The 21644-nt window shown below is 32.8% G+C and overlaps 1 protein-coding gene and 1 pseudogene across 1 annotated transcript in view; both read left to right on the top strand.

The window, feature by feature from the left end:
• CNGB3 (cyclic nucleotide gated channel subunit beta 3) overlaps positions 1 to 21644 on the top strand; it is a 95241-nt gene that overhangs the window by 54150 nt on the left and 19447 nt on the right. Inside the window, exons 11-13 of the mRNA XM_051974290.1 lie at positions 1039 to 1136; positions 11367 to 11450; positions 17893 to 18011. Coding sequence (XP_051830250.1) covers positions 1039 to 1136; positions 11367 to 11450; positions 17893 to 18011 — 301 coding nt within the window. The remainder of the gene's footprint in view (positions 1 to 1038; positions 1137 to 11366; positions 11451 to 17892; positions 18012 to 21644) is intronic.
• LOC127544261 (calmodulin-like) lies at positions 6189 to 6841 on the top strand (annotated as a pseudogene).

Raw genomic sequence — 21644 nt, 5'->3', positions numbered from 1 at the left:
GCTTCTTTAGTATGTTAACTAGTATCTTGGTGACCTTAAAAAATTAATGCCACTGGTGGCCACAAAGTTGTTGTGTCCCCCAGGGCAATTTGCAGTGCTTATTGCTGATAAATGATATCCTTGAAGCCAAACTCTATGCCCTAAAAAGTTCAATGAGAAGAAGAATAAGGCAGCCTCTTAGAGCCTCTGGGAACTATTGGGTTTAAAGACTAAAAACTAACCCCTAGCAATGCTTCTTACTAGTGATGAAGGCTAAACATTCTCTGTTTCCCCTCCTGTCCTTTTTGGCTATCCCTCCTCCTGCTATCATCTTCATGGAGAAAAAGGGATTGGAGGAGGGAAGAAAGTGGGGAGGACAGTACAGAATATATACCTTAAAAGAGCTCTTAAAGCCATCTTGAAAGTAGGTAAAGAAGGACAGAATTAAAAGAATCAAGATACTTCCCTCTTTCCTAATAACACTCTCCCAGTACTCCATGATTCTCAGCCCCTGAGGCAAAACATGTTCTATTAGCACCTATGAATCAGCTATGTCATTTTATTTGAAAGATTATTTTGTGTCTTGTTTGTATTACCATGGGGAAAAAAAAGTCTAGAAAAAGTGATCTTATTGAGAAAATAATCATATTGATAATAATGATTATAATTAATAATATTTCATATTGTATCTTTCATCCTAAAAGTTCAAAAATATTTTCATATTGTAGGCTCTCATTAGACATGTTGCTGATGCAGAAAAAAAATGTTACCATTATCATCATTTTATAGTTAGACTCACCAGCAGAGCTCAATCTAGAATATGGGTCTATTTACTTCCATCCTAGCATTTTCTCTGCTGATATAGAGAGCAGCACTTAATAAATACGTGTTGACTTGACTCGTTTCATTTTTTAATATTGTTTCTATAGATGTGCAAAACATTAATTTTCATTGCTCTATTTCCTTCATCTAATCTATTTTACCTATTCCTATTTATTATATAATAATCTTCCCATTTCGGTGAATGTTTACATCTTCTTTTTTTTGCCTTTTTTGAAGATGAATCAGAATTCCTGGAAAACCTGCCTCTCAAGATGCAATTGGCCATTGCCATCGATATGAATTTCAACATCGTGACTAAGATCGACTTGTTCAAAGCAAGTGCTTATACAATGAGGGATAATACACTATACTTGGGGTCTGTAGAATCTGAATCATGGTTAGAGAAATAACTTTTACTCTAAGCTAAAATACACTCAAAAATTAAGGATATATATATACGTATAAGAAAGTCACTGCAGGTCTTTTTTCAGCAAAGTTTTCATTTGATCCTCTTTGTCTCTTAGCCTCTATTTCTTGATTAAAATCAAGGAAGAAGTGATTTCTTCAGACTGTTAATTTAATTTGCACTAATTTAAATATAATTCTACTTTATTATGGTACAGATGGGCAGTCTGCTTTCTGAATGTGCTTTAGCTAAGTCTATTGAGCAAGATCCTAGTTAGGTTCAGATTGGCTCAAAGATTGCATTATCAAGCTTCATGATGTCTCTCGTTCTGAAGGCTTTGGGTTCTAAACCTCTAAATTTTTCAGGGGGGTTTCTCTATAATTTTTGTAGAAATACCTTTCTTTTTACATATCTGTAAAGTAGAGATTTATTTAAATCTTTAAATTCTTATACAATTTACTATGCAGCTTTGTTAAGCCCCTTTAAGTGAAGAATAGTCCATAGAGAGCTAGTTAGCTAACCTTGGAGCTTCTGCTTCCTAATTTCTCTGGCTTCCTTCAAGACTCAGTTCAAATACCAATTTCTTCAGGAGGTTTTTTGTGGTCTTCCCAATTACTAGTATCTTTCTCTATGAAATTATTTCTCATTTTATATATGTTTTATATATGTGTGTGTGTGTTATCTACATATAACATAAATAAATATTTAACTATATCATATAAGCATCTTTATCATCATTGTGACAATATAATAGCTAGTATTTATATGGTACCTTAAAATTTGCAAAGTACTTTATAAAAATTACCTCATTAGATCTTCACAATTCCTTGGGGAAATAAGTGCTATCATTATGTCATTTTACAAATGAGGAAATGGAGATAGACAGTTGTTAAGTGATTTACCCAGAGTCACAGAGATATTGTTTGAGGCTGAATTTGAATTTTGAACTTCCAGGTCCAGTATTTTATCCATTATGTACTTATCTGACTCTTTATACCTTTTTTACATGTTGTCTCTTCTAATACAGCTTTTTGAGGGCAAGGACTGTTGTTTTCCTTTCTTTGAAACCCCAGAATTTAGCACAGTATTTGGCATATAACAAGCACTTAATGAATGCTTCTTGACTGACTGGCAAAATAAGGAAGAACTTTATAACAACAAACTCCAACTGAAGGGGCTATTTTAAGAAGGTATAAATCACTGATAATATTCAGGCAGAGAATGAATGACCATATTACAGAGTTATTTCAATAGGTAGTCTCCAAGGTTTTTTTCAATTCAGATTCTACAATCCTATGATTAATACAGCCTAGTTGATTAAAAAGAAATGACTAGCTGGTCTTAAAGCCAGGAATGTCTGGGTTTAAGTCCCTCCTCTGACACATCCTCATTATCACCATCACCACCACCACTAGTATTTATTACTATTCATAGAGCATTTACTATGTGCTAGGCACTGTGCTAAATTCTTTACTATTTATCTCACTTCTTTCTTATAACATTTCTGGAGGTAAGTGCTATTATTGTCACATTTACCAGATGAAAAAGCAGGCACAAACAAAAATTAAGTGATTTGCCCAGTTTCTCACAACTAGTATATACCTGAGGCCAGATTTGAACTCTGGTCTTCATGACTCCAGGTCCAGCATTATTTCTGGCATCATGTAGCTGGATATACTGGATTATGACTCTGGATAATCATTTAATCAGTGCTTTAGGCACTTCTCGAAGCATTGTGCAAGCAATGTTAATCTGCTTTGGTAGAGGGAGTTTCTTCATCTGGGAGTTCCTCGTACCAATAAAATCACAGATCCAATCCTTATCCCTGTGATTAAATACAATTCTTTAGTTTAGATCTTTGAAAATGTCATACTAATTTAAGGAATAAATATTTATTATTCTGTTAACTTACTTTTCTCATATTCATACCAGTTATTAATTCCCTTCTTTGAATGAGAAGTTTTTAAATCAGAGACTAGTAGCTTATATGAGATTATCTCTTATTTTCAAAATGGTACCTTGGTAACTCAATTTTTCCAGTTTTCTTTTAACATATATTCCTTGAAATCCATAAAGTCCATATTCTAAAGCAGATCTAATTGAAAAAATAAAATATTCATTTGTTAAGATTCTATATAAATTGAGTCATTATTTTCTAAAATTCCCATTAGAGAGCCTATTTCTTCCAGAACAATCCATTTCCATTTATATTTTTGCTAAATGAAAAGCAATTCTATATAATCGTGGGACATTAGAGTTGGAAAATAGCTCAGAGATTATCTTATCCAAAATCATCCAGATCATAAATCTTAGCCAAAATATCCCTAACAAATACCCACCCAGGCTTTCCCTGAGGACTGAAAAATCTCCTCTATCCCTCCCCAACTTATTATTTCCCAAGACAGCCAATTCCACTTTAGGATAGTTCTGATTGTTAGAAAGTTATTTTTTTCTTTTTGTTTAGTCAAAAATCTGTCTTAGTGACTTCCACATGTTAGTCCTAGTCCTGCCATTTTGGATCAAGTCAATTAAATTTCAAGGTAGCCTGATTCCATTAAAAGCCTACTGCAAAGAGAGAAGGTGACACAAACTATATTTTTTTATTTACATCTCAGGGAATATATATATATATATATATATATATATATATATATATATATATATATATATATATATATATACATACACACACACATATATATATGCATGTATATATGTATGTATAAATATATGTTATAATTGTACCTGAACATACATCTTCCATATAACATTTCCAATAAGGGTTCATCCATCTTCTCCTTAGAAGACAATCAGTAGCAGTGCATTCTGTGTTTTTACAGTTTTAAATATTGGAATATCTGTTCTTATAGATAGTTAATGTCTTCCTATTGCAAATTCATTTCATTGCTCCTAGTTCTGTGATCTGAAGAAAAGCAAAATGTATCTCCCACATGATAGCATTTAAGACATTAAACAACATTTATAATACCATCTCTAAATCAATATTCACTATAATAATGATCCCCCATTGCTTTGACTAATATGTATATAGAATGGTTTCCAGTCTCACTACTAAAATTGGGTTTCCCAATGTCCTTCCTAAAATATGATGTCCAAATCTGACTCTATGACTCCATATGTGGCCTAGCTGAAGCAAATTAAAGAGGAATGGTTTATATCCCTCATTTCAAGAATTATGCTTTTATTAATGCAGCTTGATCATAGCTTTTGGGCTATTATTGTCACCTTGTTGACACATAATGAGGTTGAAGTGGGCTTTTAACATTAATTTTTGTCTGACTGCCCCCTCTCCCAACTAATACCATTGATTTTTTAAACCAACTGTAGGACTTTCCATTTATTCCTATAAAATTTCATTTTATTAGATTTAGATCATCTTAGCATAGTAATATCTCTTAGGACAATATCTCTGACATATGATGGGTTATTTTTGTTTTATCTCTAAATTCTGTGTGTCCCTATGTCTTTATCTAAGCAATTTATTAAAATATTGAACAGCATAGGACCAAGAATAGACACATATCCAGGAGACTATAATAGAAACCTCTCTCAAGGTTCATAAATTAATTAATCATTGTTCTTTGGAGTAAGTTATTCAGCTAGTTCTTATTATGCTATTTCATTAAGTGTCTTTGCTTTGAACAAACTATTGCACATTTCTCTGATTCATAAACGTCACTATCAGAGTAGGATTTGTTCACCATAGTTGTAAGAGTATCTAGATTTATATAGGGTTGCTTGGGTTGCTTTGACTAAAGAACCCATTCGTCAAGTTGGCAGGGCAGTAAATTCAGATGCTATTGAATCGGAGCTCATCTGATATATCCATTTTGGACACTGAATATTACAGAGATTCTGCTAGAGAAAAAATAATTATTTTTCTTTGCTTTACAAGTTAAAATTAGGATCTGGCTTTTTCTGATGTGTTTCATGTGTGGTTCAAACTACTTGTTCTAATATGACTTTGCACTGTTGTGTGCTTAAATCCTGATCTATTTTTATTATTATGTTCATTTTATGTATAGGAACTGACATGTCCTAGATGAACACCACATTCTTGAAATACAAATGTGTAACATTGTACCTGGAACTACACAGAATGATGTTAATTAAAGTTATGACTTAATAAGAATGCTAAGAGTTTTAGAAAAATGCTCAAAGATACACTGGAAATAGGAGAAACATTAACAAAAATGGGGGTTTCATGGATCTTTTTAGGGAATAATCTGATGCCGTCTAGGGATCCTTTATCAGAATAATGTTTTTAAATGCACAAAATAAAATACAAAAGAAATCAATTAACAAAATATTTTTAAAGCAAATTCATGCATTACAAATTAAGAACTACTATGAAAACAATATTAGACACATACCAAAAAAAAAAAAAAAAAAAAAAAGCCTTGTCTTCCTCTAGTTATTTACCTCAATGAATAATCTATTCTGAATTTCCTGGGAGGAAATAAGCTCTGAAGTAGAGCTGGAAGCAGGTCATTGGGCCCATTCCCGATGATAAAACTATTGTTTTTGTCAAAGACAGAATATCAGAAGATAGAGCATCAGAGTAAAATGGAGAAAAGGTACATCTACAGAGGAAATAACAATACTCTTCATCTCTCAGTACGTAGACTTTATTATCCCAGGTTGCAAATATATTTACATATTTATTATATTATATACATATATAATTACAAATTATACATATGATATATTATTATAAATGCCTATGTAGGGAAGAATTTTTAATTTGGAGTGCTTTTACAACCAAAATCTTGAAGCACTGACAAGCAAGTGATATGGGAAGGGAATCCTCCCAATGAGTAAATGCCAAACTGACACAGTCAAAGCCCAGTTGTGACCATGTCACTCCCCTGCTACAGGGTCTCAGTAGTTTCCTGTTGTCTCTCCCATAAAATACAAATTTCTCTGTTTGGTCATTAATATCTTTCAAAATCTGCTCTGATCTTTCTTTCCAAAATCATTTCATCTTACTTTCCCTTACATTATATTGCAAACAAACCAGCCTCTTTTTGACGTTCACGTTCCATAAGCTTTAACATAACTTTGGAAAGTATACTGGCTTTGCAGCAGAAAGGTCAGACTAGACTTAAAATCTTGCCTATGGAATCTAAGCACAGCTACTAAGGAGGAGGATTATCTGATAGAAATCTGGGCATTGGCAATCCTTGAAACACAGCTGATTGACGGACAGGAGAGCAGACTGTAGAATTCAAAGAAGTCTTTTCACTGTTTGATTAAAATGGAGATGAAGGAATTAGTGTAATGAGGTCACTTAGGCAGAACCCCCCAGAAGAGGAATTACAGAATATGATTAATGAATTAGATGCTGATAGGAATGGCACAGTTGACTTTGCAGAATTGCTGCTGATGATGACAAGAAAATGAAAGACACAGTATGTGAAATTAGAGAAGCAGTCAGTGTGTTTGCTGAGCATAGCGATGGTTCAATTAGCACAGCAGAACTTGGTCACAGGATGACAGACTTTGGAGAGAAGTTACCAGAGAAAGAGGTTGATGAAATGATTGGAGAAGCAGATATTAATAGTGATAGTTGTCAACGATGAGAAGTTTGTAAAAAAGATGATAGCAAAATGAAGCAAAAGCTAAAATATATTAAATTTCTGATACAGAAAATTTTATTTGCCTTTCCTTTGTTGCTTATTTATAAAAGGCTTTTCCCCTATTACTTCATTTCTCCAAGTCTCTCTTCCCTTTATCTTATGTTTTTGTGCCAAAATTTTATTTTGGGGAAATGATGAGGTAATGTATTACATGTGGATTCTTTTGGATATATCTAAGCCCTTTTGCACAACTAAATGTAGCTAGAATTGGTCAAATGAGGGAACATCAGGTTATGCTTTTTTTTTTTAGTAAAGAAGTAGCTTTCTACAGGAAAGATCAGCATATTATTGAAATACGGAGCTATAAAACATTGTGTTGTCTACACTTGGGTGTATTGTATCCAACTACTCATATGACAAGTGTTTTTTTTGGTTTGTTTGTTTTTTGTTTGTTTGTTTGTTTTTGGGGGGGAGTTGTACTGCTGGTCTTGTATCAGATGTTTTTCTACATTTGTTTTATTTTATTTTTTGCTGAGGCAATTGGGTTAAGTGACTTGCCCAGGGTCACACAGCTCGAAAATATTAAGTGTCTGAGACCAGATTTGAACTCAGGCCCTCCTGACTTCAGGACTGGTACTCTATCCACGGCATCACATAGCTGCCCCTCTTTTTAAATGTTGTTAGTCACTTAATTTTTAAAATTAAAAATGCCTATTTTGGAAAACAATTTGCCTCAAATGCATTCCAAATTGTATATTTCTTTACCAATTTTAAAATTTATAATTAGAAAAAAATCCTGTCTCATCTGCCTATTACCTGTATGATTTGAACAAGTTGATTGAGTTTCCTAGGCTTCAATTTCCTTATCTCTAAAACAATGAGGTTAGCTTAGATGGTTTCTAAAGCTCATTCCAGATCTATTATTCCTCATAATATTAATATTGATCATAAAAGAAAGCTAGACATCACAGTGGATAGAGAACCAGGCATTGAGTCAAAAAGATCTAAGTTCAAATCTGGCCATAGATGTACTAGCTGTATGACCCTGGACAAGTCACTTACCCTTGGTTGTCTCAGTTTCCTCATCTGTAAAATGACCTGGAAAAGGAAATAACAATTCATCTTTGTTACTAAATCCCAAGGAACAAAAGTCCATGCAGTCACATAAAGTCAAACATAGCTACATAACTGAACAGTAAAATTCATATTATACCCCTCATCCCAAAATTACTTGGCATATACTTTGAATTTATGTCACTGTGGACTTATCATTTTCTCTTGTAGAATGTAAACTTTATAAACAAGACCATTTTCATTTTCATCCTGAATATCTTCAGGACCAAGTATTGTCATATAATAATCACTCAATAAACACTAATTCTATTAAATTGAAAGAAAATAATAATTTTAACAATAACTAGCATTAATAGAGTATCTTAAGGTTTATAAAGTATTTTAAAAATATCTTATTTTATATCCTCACATGAACACTAGAAGGTAGGCACCATCATTATTCCATTTTACAGAGTTTACAGAAGAAACTGAGGAAGAGTAAACTGTTCAGTATCATACAACATAGTAAATTTCTAAGACTAGATTTGAACTCAGATCCTCCTGAGCCAAAGTCAAGCAGAATATAAAGAATTAAACAGAAACTACATCTCATTAAGACAAATCCAGATTAGATAAGAATTAGTATTAACTCTTGTTATGCAAGGTAAATATAATTACATTAACTAATAATTCCTATCAATGCAATTCAGCAATAGTGGTTTTCCTTTCATCAACATCCTCTCAGTTGGTATGTGATCAAACAAATTGATTTTGACCTAATCAAAATATAATTATTATTGTGAAACTAAAGCCTTAAAACAATCCCACTATATATTTTATGATTTTATTTTTCATTCTATCTACTATTTTTAACTTATTTTCCCAAGTCTTCTGCATTAGTGTGGAAATATGAAAGTAAACTCTATCTCAATAAAAAAAGACTTCATCTTTGTGTGCTTAGGCACCACCAAGCATATGTCTAATGCATTTTCTTCAACATCAAAGGCACTACTGGCCTTAAAGGGAGAGAGCTTGTGTCCAATTTGAAGTTGCTTTGAAGGGAAAAAAATCCCCTCTAAATGATTGGGATGCCTTCCTTCTAAAAAATGTCTTTTCAACTGAGAAACAAATAAGAAGGTTGTGCCCAAAGGATAATTTATTTTGAGAGTCACCACTGAAAACTAAGTCTTAGAAGATGACTCATCAAATGAAATCATAATATTAGCTGCCTAGAATTTGCTTTGGAAAAAAGATTTCTCAGAAGGAAAGGCATTAAAAAAACAAATATTGAATAAAAAGTAAAACTCCTCTCAAAGGTACCCTACCCAAAAATGGGGAGTCAAAGTTTCAGTGACTCAGGGAAAGTAAGATCTGTGCTTATATTAATTCAAGTGGAAACCTGGTAATTAACTTAATATTGTCAATTCAGTTGAGGTCATCAATGCAGGACAAAGTACAAAATTTCCCCATATTGGCATTTTAAAGGCATTCATAATCTCACTCGTGTTTACCATTCTAGGTTTATTTCATATAACTGTTCTTCATATGTTCTATATACTACTTAATTAGTCTACTTCTTGCTTCTTAAACTAGGAGATTATCCCCCACTTCCACACCTTTGTATAACTGTGCTCCTGTTAAGAATGCGGGCCATGCTCAAGTCCACCTTTTAGAACCCTGTACATTCATCAAGGTGCAGCTCAGACTCCTGCAACAGAAAGCCTTTCCTGATCTCCTAATTATTAGTGTGTTCTCCTTCCTCAATTTTTTTCATCCAAACCTATGGTTTTATCAGTGTGGGAAACTTCCTGTGTGAAAACACTGTCCAGCAACACAAACCAGCAAACTTCTCTGTAACTTATTGTCTCAGAGAGATGTTTGGAGCACTGAGAGGTTAATCAATTTTGCCTACAGTTAGGGAGCTAATAATATGTGTCAAAGGCAGAATTTGAACCCAGATTTTCCTTACTCCAAAGTCTTCCATCCATCCATTATGTTTTACCACATGCCTTTCCCATAATAATCATGTATGTATACTTCCATATTTTCATGTTTTATCCATCTTCCCCAAATAGAATGTGAATTCATTTAGAATAAGCACTTTTTCATTTTGTGTGTGGGTATGTGTATTGTATATTAACTTATTAAATTGCTTGTTGCTTTGGATTAGGTGGATGCTTGAAGTCACAAAGTGATGTTCCTGTGATTTGGCACAAACTTGACTGCAGCCTCCTGGGAACAGAGCTCACTATGTAAAATGCTTCTCCCTCAGCCGTGATACATTTGCACGGCTCTGCCTCCCCACACCCTTTGTATGAAGAATAATATGTTTGCAAGGCAATATGCTAATCCTAAAAGTCATAACCTATAGCCATGGAGCAGAACAAAAATCCCATAATCTTGGCCCAATTCTTACTTTATCAAATAAAAATGATTGATTACTGTTTGACCAACCAAAATAACTAATCATAAAGCTATATAGTTATCCATCCATTGTATGTACTTCCTAATTTTCTCCTAATCAAGATTCTCATGTCTCCATTTCCCCCCCAAATGGTCCTATAGTAATGGTAAGATTCCAAAGGGAAAGGAAGGAAAATAGGTAGAATAAGCCAACCATAAAAGCCCAGGAAAATAGCTGACATTCAAAAAAACCAACAATACTGTGAGTACAGATTAAATTTCTATTCAGAGACACACATATCAAAGCCATAAAGAAGGATTAAAGACCCAGGAGTGAATTTATCATCATCAAGAAAAAAAAAATAGATTGGATACCTATTCAATGCAAAAACACAGATGCAAATCAATATAGAGATAAGTAAACTGAGGCCCAGAAATGATCCTGCCTCTCAAGAAGATTGTACACTAATGGGGAACATAAAACAAATGAATTTAATTCATTTTAGTGAGTATTTATTGAGTGCCTATTATTATATTCACTCCCTTCCCTAAGACTGACTTCATACTCAAAACTGTAGATAAAAGTGTTCTTCTCTAGATACTTGCTTGCCTTCATGTAGATACAAAGCATTAAAGAGAAACTAAAATTCCTTTTTTAAAAGTTCATCACATTTTTAAAAATTGCATCAAGTCACTCTATTTTTCAAAGAAAACTTTTGTATCCTTGATGAAAAATGCTTACTATCTGAGAAAGGTGACACATTGACAAATTCACGCTCTAGTTATCAGTGATATAACATAGAATCAACATTGAAGAGCTAAAAGAGATCTCAGAGACCCTGTTGTCCAACCTTCTTATTTTATAAATGTGGGCAGTGTGCTCCATATAGGTACTCACCTGCTCATAGCCAGGTTAAAATCAGCATCTGAATCCAGGGTTTGAATTCACTATTTGCCAGATGCTTTGCTATCTACTTTACAATATTGATTATTTCTACTCTGCTTAAAAAGTCATTTGGGCTATTTTTTTAAAAGATCATAAACAAAGTTATATTACTCAAGTCTAGAAAAAAATGTGGTGGTTTTTTTTTCATTTACAATAGGGGTGTGATACACAGATGCTTTATGATGTGCTACTGAAGTTGAAATCCACTGTGTATTTACCTGGTGACTTTATCTGCAAAAAGGTGAGTAAACTCTGTTTTTCAAATGCAATAATAACCAGTAGATTCAAAATGGAGTTTGAATATAGGCCAAAAATGAAATGATAGAAATGATATTGTCCTAGGTCTCTTCCAGCTCTAAATTTAGAATCCTATGTCAGAGTCTTCTTTTAAGACCCCCAAAAAGATGAAATTATTTCTCCAAGCCAAAGCTTTGTCCCAGGAAGTCTAAAAAAATTTTTTGATACTGATAGCACCTTCAGCAAAGCAGAAACAAATAAGCTTAGCACCTGTAAATAAGAATAATTAGTAAAATGAAGAGTCTAGTAAGGGGCTCATAAATCTCCCCTCACTCCCAACACTTTCATTCCTGGTCAACCCCCTTCTAACTGAACTATCCCACTTTGACCCATTCTCCCCATTGACATCTCAGAATCAGTATATCCATTCCCACCCTCCCCACTCCTTAATGGAATTCAGACACATTTCACAAGTTTCCCCAGGCATATTTTATGTCCCTTGCTCCAGGAGCAAAAATCACTTAATTCAGCTCTAGTCCAAGGATCACTTAGCCATTGAATACATATTAAATCATTTGGCTGGGAATCTTACTACAAAAAGTAGTACATAATCAATTCTCAACCATCAGGTCAAAAAATCCCCACTAATTCGGGTCCTAAAGAAGTCTATATCAATGAAAACAATGGAATATTATTGTTCTATAATGATGAACAAGCTGATTTTAGAAAAGCCTAAAAAGATCTACATAAACTGATGCTGAGGGAAACAAGTAGAACCAGGAATATATTGTACACAGTAACAGCAAAATTGTGCAATTATCATTATGAAAGACTTGGTTCTTAGCAGTTCAAGGCAATCCCAAGCATATCCAAGGAAATCCCAAAAAACTTGGGATAGAAAATGTCAGAACTATGGGGAATGAATGTAAATCCATACATGCTATTTTCGCTTATTTTTTTTCTTTTTTGTTTTTTTTTTCCTTTTATGTTTTTCCCTTTTGTTCTGATTTTTCTCTCTCAACGTGATTCATAAAGAAATATGTATTTTTTAAAGTAATGTGCATATATAATCAGAAAAATAAAGAAAACAAATTTTAAATCGAAATCTATACCAGTTAAGAATGAGGCTGTTGTTAAGGAATCCTAATGACAAAAATGCAAAATATAAATTGGAACAATCCTACTTCTTCCATTCTACTTTCAGGACACTGATGCTACAACCCTATATTTGGAAGTTCTTATGTTGACATAGCCTTACATCCCCAAAAAAGTATTCCAAATTGTCCAAATGGCATCAGAAAGTGCAAGTGATGATTATTCCTATTTTGAGCCTTATCCTTAAGTAGCTCTAATTGCTTGGCAAACTTTGAGATATATTATAAATGCATCTCCCTAACAGACTGGATCCATGCTTATCCAAATAGCACCCAGAATAGGACTGGGTTTATGAGCATTTCAATTTCTTTGTGGAATTCCTAACCTTCCTTTCAAGTTCTACTCCGAAGCCAGTGCCACTTTTCCATATCCATAGATTTGTTTATCTAAATGTGAGTTTGAATTTTTGGTTGTTTTTTTAATTATCTGAACTGTTTATTCAGTTATTTAATACTGAGTTAATATGTTCAGTTATATTATTTCAGTTATTCATGTGAGATTTAAAGACTGAATTCCCAAGATTTTAGTCACCTAGGTATAGTTAGATCCACAAAAATTTTTTTAAGGCTTTTATTTTATATTTTGCATGTTAACTAATTTGCTAACTAATCTATCTGGACTGGTAATCCCCAGTGGACAATTGCCAGCTGGGGAGCTTTACTTAGAACATTACAGATGAGTTCAGGGAATAATTGGAGCTTCCCCTGAGTGCTATGGGGTAGCTTGCATTTGGGGGAATAGAGAAAAGCAAAGAGGTCTATCCTCCCTGGAATTCAGTCTCCACAAAATTATGGTGGAATTTCCTTTTTTAGCAGATATTGCTTAGGACTGGGTTTAAATTGTATTTCTTATTCTGAATCTGATTGATTTGACTTTATCATGTAATTCTTTACTCTAGAGAATGTCTACTTCCTTTGGATACTAAATAAACATCCAAAAAAATTTAAATTAGCTTAAAATATGCATAGAACGGTAAATGCTTAGCTTGTTAATTTTTTGTAATCTCTTTAGAAAATTATGGAAACACCATTAAAAAATTAATTTAAAACGCTGAATTATATTTAAGAGCCATTATATATTTCTTCCCCTAGTCAAGTTTTTAAAAAATCATTTCAGGTCCTTTCAAGTTGATTCATATCAGGGAGAAGAAATGTGATACTATTCTTTTGTTTTAATTTTTATTTATTTAATAATTTTTTCCAGTTATATTAAAAATATTTTTACATTTGTTTTTAAGATTTTTGAGTTCTATATTATTTTCTTTATCTCCATCCACAATTAAGAAATCACATATGAAGTTATGCAAAGTATTTCCATAAAAGTCAAGTTGTGGAAGACAACATAGATCTCCCACCCTAATGAAAATAAAAATCTCAAGAAAAATGAAATTTAAAATAGAGAGATAGAGTAATAAAGAATGCTTCAGTCTATATTCAGACTTGATCAATTCCTTCTGAGTATGGATAGGATTTTTCTTCATAAGTCTTTCACAGTAGATGTGGATGATTGTATTACTGAGAATAATAAAGTCATTTACAACTAGTCATCCTAGAACATTGCTATGTGATGCTCTTCTAATCATGACCTTCTGCAGTGTTTCTTGAACAACTATAGCCTGCAGAATGTTTCCATTATTCCTTATTAAACACACATAATTTTATATTGAGAAGGGGGGAAAGGCAATTTTGCTTACCAATGCACTTAAAATCAACTTTTGTCTTATATGTTTCATTTATTATTAGCAATGTTTTATCATGATGCTAGTAATGCTACAAAATAATCAAATTTCATTCAATGCAAATATATGCTTAAAGATAAATACAAACTTGAAATGAAATCTCTGATCTGGAGGAGACCTGAGTGCTAGCCCTAGTTTTACTTCTAATTTTGATTTTGAACTGATAATTTAAATCAGGGCTTCTTAAAGTTTTTCCACTAATGTCCCCTTTTGGCCTGAAAAATTTTTATGTGATACCAGGCATATAAATATATAAAATAGGTATATAAATCAAACATTTATTGATAATAATTCATAATTTTGTAACCTGTACATTGAGTTATACAACACCGAATGGGGTCACAACCCACAGTTTAAGAAACTTTGATTTAAATGACTATGTTGTTATATCAAGTAAAGGTGAAAATAAGAATTGTATTGATATAATATGAAATAAATTAGGAAGTCTGTTAGAAATTAAGAGTACTTTGTGAATCTTATGTAAAAAAAAAAAAAAAGTGTGTTTCTTTGGTATTCTTGCAACCAGAAATCCTAATAATCAGCATTTCCCCATGTTTACAATGACAATTTAAATTCATGATGTTTGTCCCTGAGGGATGACAAAGTTCTGAAGTACCCTTGCAACTATCAAATAGAAAACCCAATATTTGGTATTCAAGCTTTTCCTTCATATCTAGCCTCCTTCATATCCCCACCTCCAACTTTCTACCAGTATTCCCATGTCTTATTCCTTGCCCAACTTCTTCATTCCAATGACACTGACCTCTTTGCCATCCTATGAACAAGATTCTCCATCTCTCACTGCCCAGCCTTTTCTCTGGCTCTCCCTCATTATTGGAAAGCACTCCATTTTCATTTCTAAATTTAGTTAAGTGGATATGGAATCAAAGAATATTCATGTTGAAAAAATTTCAAAGCTATACTGAAATCTCAGTATAAGACAGTAAAGTGAAATGGTGAGTACATTGGGAGATATATTCAGGACTAGGAAGGTTTTAAGCCCCCACTGTTCAGTCTCCTAGTGAAATCACATCTGAAGTATTATATTCACATTAAGTTAAAGTTAAATTAAAGACATACAGAGGAGGGCAATTCAAATGATAAGGGGCCATATCATCTGATAATTGATTAACTTAAATATTTAATTAACTTAACTATATTTAATTTAAAATATTTAACAAAAGAAGAAAAACGGACAGATATAACTGTATTTTTTTATTTAAAGGACTATCTTGAAGATGAGAAACTAGATTTAATGTGATTGGTCCAAGATAGCAGCAGTAAGAGCAATGAGTCAAAAGTTCCAAAGAAAAAACTAGGTTTGTTTTTAAAAAAAAAAACTTTGCAATAATGAAAGCTATCAGATATTGTGTGTTATCTCAGTAGGCAGTGGATTCTGATATTAGAAGATTTCAAGAAAAGGCTAGATATTAACTACATTCATATAGTTCTTTATGATTTTGCAAAACACTTTACAAATATTATCTCATTTGAACCACACAACAATCTTGGGAAGTATTACTGTTATTATTCCCATTTTACAGAAGAAGAAATCAAGATCAAGAAAAGTTAAGTAACTTCCCCATTTAATAAGTATCTAAGACTGAATTTGAACTCAAGTCTTCCTGACTCCAGGTCCATCAGATTCTGATTCAGCTCTGAAGTTTCAAAGCATACCTAATTAATGTCTAATAAAATCTAGATCCTATGGCAAATATACTTTATCCACCACACCATCTAGCTACTATCTTGTATATGTTATAAAAGGCAGTCTTGTTCAGATGCACATTTTATTAGTTAACCCTTTTTGTTTCTTCAAACTCTTGATACTCTGTGACCTGGTTCAACCCAGATTGAACCCAAAATCCCCAATATAAATAATATATCTAACAAGATGGCCAACAAGTAGTCATTTAGCCTTCTCTTAAAGATCATAGATAACCTCAGGTGAGAAGGAACTCACTACAAACCAAGGCAGCCCACTGAACATTAGGATATCTCGTTGATAAAATTTATATCTTTTTATCATAGCTATATCTTTCCCCTTTATGTTTATCATCCATCATCCTGAGATGACAAACAATCTATTTCCAGGCCTATATTCAAAGCCTTTGTAGCTTAATGAAAGTAATAACTAAAGAGTTTTGAAGTTTGCAAAACACTTTCTTCACAACAATCCTGTGAGACACACAGTACAAAAATTATTATTACTATTATTATTTTACAAATGAAATTATTGAGGCTCAGAAAAGCTAAGTAACTAACTTGCTGAACATTATCAAACTAAAAAGAATACGTATCAGTCAAGGCCCGAACTTTAGTATTTAAGGGACCAGTGCTCCTTCCACTATGATCTCACAGACCTTACACTCTACTGACATCTTTAGGAACCCAAGGTCACATCCACACCATGATGAAGAATCAAAATTTGACTTACGTGAAAGAATGATAGGTCAGATTATTTGATTAAACTAAACATCCCTTAATTTTATGTAATAATGTGTATTATATTTTTTAATAACTCAGATGATTTTTACCTCATCTCATTGTACCAATCTTGATCTATTTTAGGGGTGAAAATCTGGTGATACAGTAGGAAGCTAGAATGGTCTAAGAACCCTTTTTGATATATGTACAACTTAAGTCAATTTATAAGTTTCTTATTCTTTTATCAAAAAGTAATGAATAGAAATATGCTAAAAATAGAAATATATTCAGTAATATATGGTTTTCCCGATTCTTGGCCCCAGAGTAAAATTCCAAAGGTGCAAGAGCAATTTCGGAGCTAAGTACTGTTTCCTGCTGTTGGAGGAGTGATGGTACATCCATTTAACTCCTTTAAAACTCAACATTAGTTAATACTAGTTAAACCTTCCCACAAATTGGCAGGACAAAGAAATGAACAGCATGTGAAACCATGATATAAGCTGGTTCCGGGATTAAGAATACTATGATCATAGTTGATCTATAGTTTCAAAGCATATATAATTAGTGTGTATCATAAAATCTTGATTCTATGACAAATAGCTTTTCTTTGATTGTCCTTGTGTCTTGTTTCTTTTTATTATTTTAGAGATATAAATTTACATATTGCAGGGGTTTTATTATAGTTATTTATAATAATGCTACTCTTAGAAAAACATTGAATAATGGGTTCTCTTTCAGGTTGAAGCTGGACCACCACTTCTCAAAAAGTTATAGTGGGGATTCCTTCAGGGCAGAAGTTCTTAACCTATTGTCCACAGAAAGGTCCATGGACAGATCTCAATGAGTCTGTGAACTTGGATAGAAAAAAAATTACATCTTTATTTTTCCTAACTTCTAACTAAAACTTAGAATTTCCTTCCATTACCAATATAGACAACAAATATTTGGACATATTTGCTTCACAAAACTACCAAAAGAATCCATGATGAACAAAAAAGGGCCAAGAAAAAAGATAAGGGGTAGGACTGATAACCACTCCTTCTAATGGACAAATTCTTTTCTTCTGTGGATGCACAAAATGATCTTTAAAATGGACTATTATTTCTTCTTTATGTTTTGCTTCTAGGGAGAAATAGGTAGAGAGATGTACATTATTAAACAAGGAGAAGTTCAAGTTCTTGGAGGCCCTGATGACAGACAAGTTCTGGTTACTCTGAAAGCTGGAGCTGTCTTTGGAGAAATCAGGTATCTTGAAGACATTGTGTGATTGTTTTAAAAATATCATTCGTCCAAGGAAAAAATGTTTATCTTCCTACAAAATTTTCAATGGCATTGCCCATATTTACCAATATCATGCCTTTAAAGATATTTCTAACTGATATAATATATGATTCTTAAAAGCAAAGACTATCACACTTTTATACTTGTTTTCCTAATACCTATCACTTAAATGATTATTTATTGATATTTTTCTACTGGATCACATAAACTAAATAATTACCAAAATTTTGCCTTTAACAGATATACTCATGATTTTATCCAAAAAAACCTTATTAAAAATTAATGAAAAAAGAAATATAGAAAAATCTAGGAAGATTAACTTCATTTACAATACAGTAAACATATATTTAGCATCACTATGTACAAGATGACTTGCTAAGCTCTGGGGACACATAACAAAATAAAAAAGGAACTTACATTCTACTAGAAGAAAACAACACATATACATGAAATTAAATCAAATGCTGTATAGGCAGAAACAATATGACTTGTATAGAGAAGTTGGGGGAAAAAAAGGGAAGAGTTGAGAAAGAAGAGCTAAGGAAGACTCCAAGGTTGTGACCCTGGATGACTAAAAGGATGCATAGGAAAAAAAATTACATCTTTTTCTTAACTTCTTTCAATCAAAATCGGTCAAATCAGGGGAAGACTGCATTTGGAAAGAAATTTGAGTTTGAATGGTATGCTCAACACAAATTTCTAGTAGGCAGTTGGTGTATTCAGGGGAGTTATCAAGACTGTAAGTACATAAGGATTGTAAATACTGTAAAGACATGTGAAGAGTGGATTGTAAACACATACATTTGCATAAAAATTCAATTAAACCTATAAGATCTGATGAGATCAGTGAGGAAGGAAGTATAGGGAGAGCCTACAAGAAGGTCCAGGATAAAGCTTTTTTTAGTGGGTGGGAGAAAGACAAAAACACAGTAAAAGATAGTGATGGACATATGAGAGGAGAATCAAGAGTTAGCAAAGCCCAGGGTAAAGAGTATATATAGGAGAAAGGATCAATCAACATTGTCGAATCTTACAGAGTCTAGAATGAAGACTGAGAAAAGGTCATTGGACCTAAAATAAATTCCTTAGAAGGGAACAGCTCTAGTCAAATAGTTACATAGGAAGCCAGATTGCAAAGACTTGCAAAGCAAATTGGTAGCTGAGGAAATAGAGACAATGAGAGTAGATGATAGTTTCTAAAGGTTTGACTGAAAAAGAGAAGAGAAAAAGAGAAGGGGGAGTGAAGAGACATAGTGAAGATCTTTAAGAATGAGGAGACCAAGAACCATTACATTGAATTCCCAATCCCTATATTTTTGCCTGCCTGCATTTTTTTTTTATTTCCTTCACAGGCTAATTGTATAATATTTCAGAGTATGATTCTGAAAGTACAGAAAAATAATGGTTTGGACATGTAAACTTATTTTGTATTTAATTTATACTTTAATATATTTAACATGTACTGGTCATCCTGCCATCTAGGGGAGGGTATAGGGGGAAGGAGGGGAAAAATTGGAACAAAAGGTTTGGCAATTGTCAATGCTGTAAAATTACCCATGCATATAACTTGTAAATAAAATCTACATATATATTTAAAAAAAAAAAGAATGAGGAGACCTTAAAATATATGTAGATTGAAGATGAGAGAAAAAGAAGGACCAATCAAGGAGTCAAACTCATAAGGCAGACCATGAGGAGATAGGATTAAGAACACAAATGAGGATTGCCTCTTGACAAGGAGGAGGACTATCTCTTGAACAAGCATTAGAACAAACCAGAGAATGAGGAATGTGAAAAGGAGTTTTTAAGGTATGGAGGAGAGAAGAAGCAGCTCAATAAGGACTGCCTCCATTTTCTCAGTTAAGATCCTTACATGCAAGGGAAAAGAGAGGATTTGATTTATAAGATTTGAGGAAAGGAAAAAAGGTTTGTAATATCTATTGTGAATTTGGTAGAGAGTTAATTAGGAAAATATAAAAAGATTGATGTACAAAAACAAAAACCCAGTTGAGACTATATAAAATAAATTTGTAGTGAATCTCAATCCAGATGGTTTACTTTCATTAGAAACATTAATTTATCATAAAAATTGGCTAAAACTTCTTATTGTTAAACTGAAGGCAATTAAACCCCTGAAGTTAGCATAGGCTAAAGGTGATATGGAAACAAATCAATAAAAATGCATATTCTTAAAGAGTTAATACTCAATTAATTTCCATTTTCCAAGGGTTTAAGGCTGGTGTTTTCCAGATAGAAATTTTCATTATTCATTTACACACATTATATAACTCTAATAAGCAATGTGATATATTTTTTAAAAAGTCCAAGCACCAATGCTCCTAATTTAGCCTCTGAACAAGTCTGTAGCTCCCCTATATTTCCTGAAAAGGTGCCACAGACAAATACTACTGAAAACAAGGAAATCTAATCAGAAACAGCTAAGTCTATAAAAAGAGGCGTCAAGAAAGAAAAGTGAGAGAAGACTAAAATTGGCCTAAATTGCTCTGGTTTAAAAGACAGCAGAAACCCTCTAGCATCTAACATATTGGTTTTTGACCACAAACTCCAAAAAATTCTCCTGTTGTATGTGTGTTGACAATAGTGATCAGGCAACAAAGTCTATTAAAAATCAAGACACTGTTTCAGACTCTGAGACCAAGGACTACAGGATGTCTATTCATCATTTCTCTGCTACCTGACTGTATGGTGACCAGTCTCTAATCATATTTTGCCTCTTGTACAGCATTTAACCCCTTGTAACTCAGACAATTGTCTTTGACACTACATAATCCTAAAAAATTATCAGCATATAATTGATTGACTGCCAATTTTTCTGAAAGAGAGTTCTTGTAATAACCCATAAATAGAGAAAATAGCTGAGACTGCTGATACCTGGTACATCAATACAGGGAAGAAGCATAATGCAAGGGATGCTGGATTTAAGGGCAGGAGACCTGGGCTCAAATACCAGCTCTATAATTTACTACCTATGTTATCATGGGCAAGTAATTTAACTTCCTAAGCTTTAGTTTTCTTACTGTAAAATGAAAGGGTAGTCCAAATGACCTTTGATGTTACTTCCAGCTTTAAATCTATACGTTTATATCATATATATGTGTGTATGTGTGAATGTGTATATGTCTGTGTATATGTATATATGTATCAATATGTACTTTATTAAACTAGTTAATATAATTATCACTATTTGTAAAATAATATTCCTTTGTCCATTTATCCTATTTTTAGAAACAAAATTTTCTTTTATTCATGTAAAATAAATGAATAATTCATGAGTGACTAAATGAAATAGGACTTCCTTTACTTATAGACCATCATTTTTTTATTTTTCTTCCTATCTCACCAAGTTAAAGGAAAGTGATTGAAGAGAAAGGTACTGTTCAGACATTTTCTCTGTTCCATGACCCTGCCTAAGCTGTTAGGCACATTTTCTTCTTCATTCCCTCTTCCATCCTCTCTGAGACCAAATGAGATGAGTCAATATGTATTTTCTGGGCTTTTATTTATATTCAAATGGATTATCTACTTTCTGGTTGATTGGTTTGACTTATCTACTTCTCTCTGCCAAGACAGATAATA

The sequence above is a fragment of the Antechinus flavipes genome, chromosome 1 (genome assembly GCF_016432865.1).
Source record: "Antechinus flavipes isolate AdamAnt ecotype Samford, QLD, Australia chromosome 1, AdamAnt_v2, whole genome shotgun sequence".
Lineage (NCBI taxonomy): Eukaryota > Metazoa > Chordata > Mammalia > Dasyuromorphia > Dasyuridae > Antechinus > Antechinus flavipes.
This window is presented reverse-complemented; position numbering and strand designations above follow the sequence as displayed.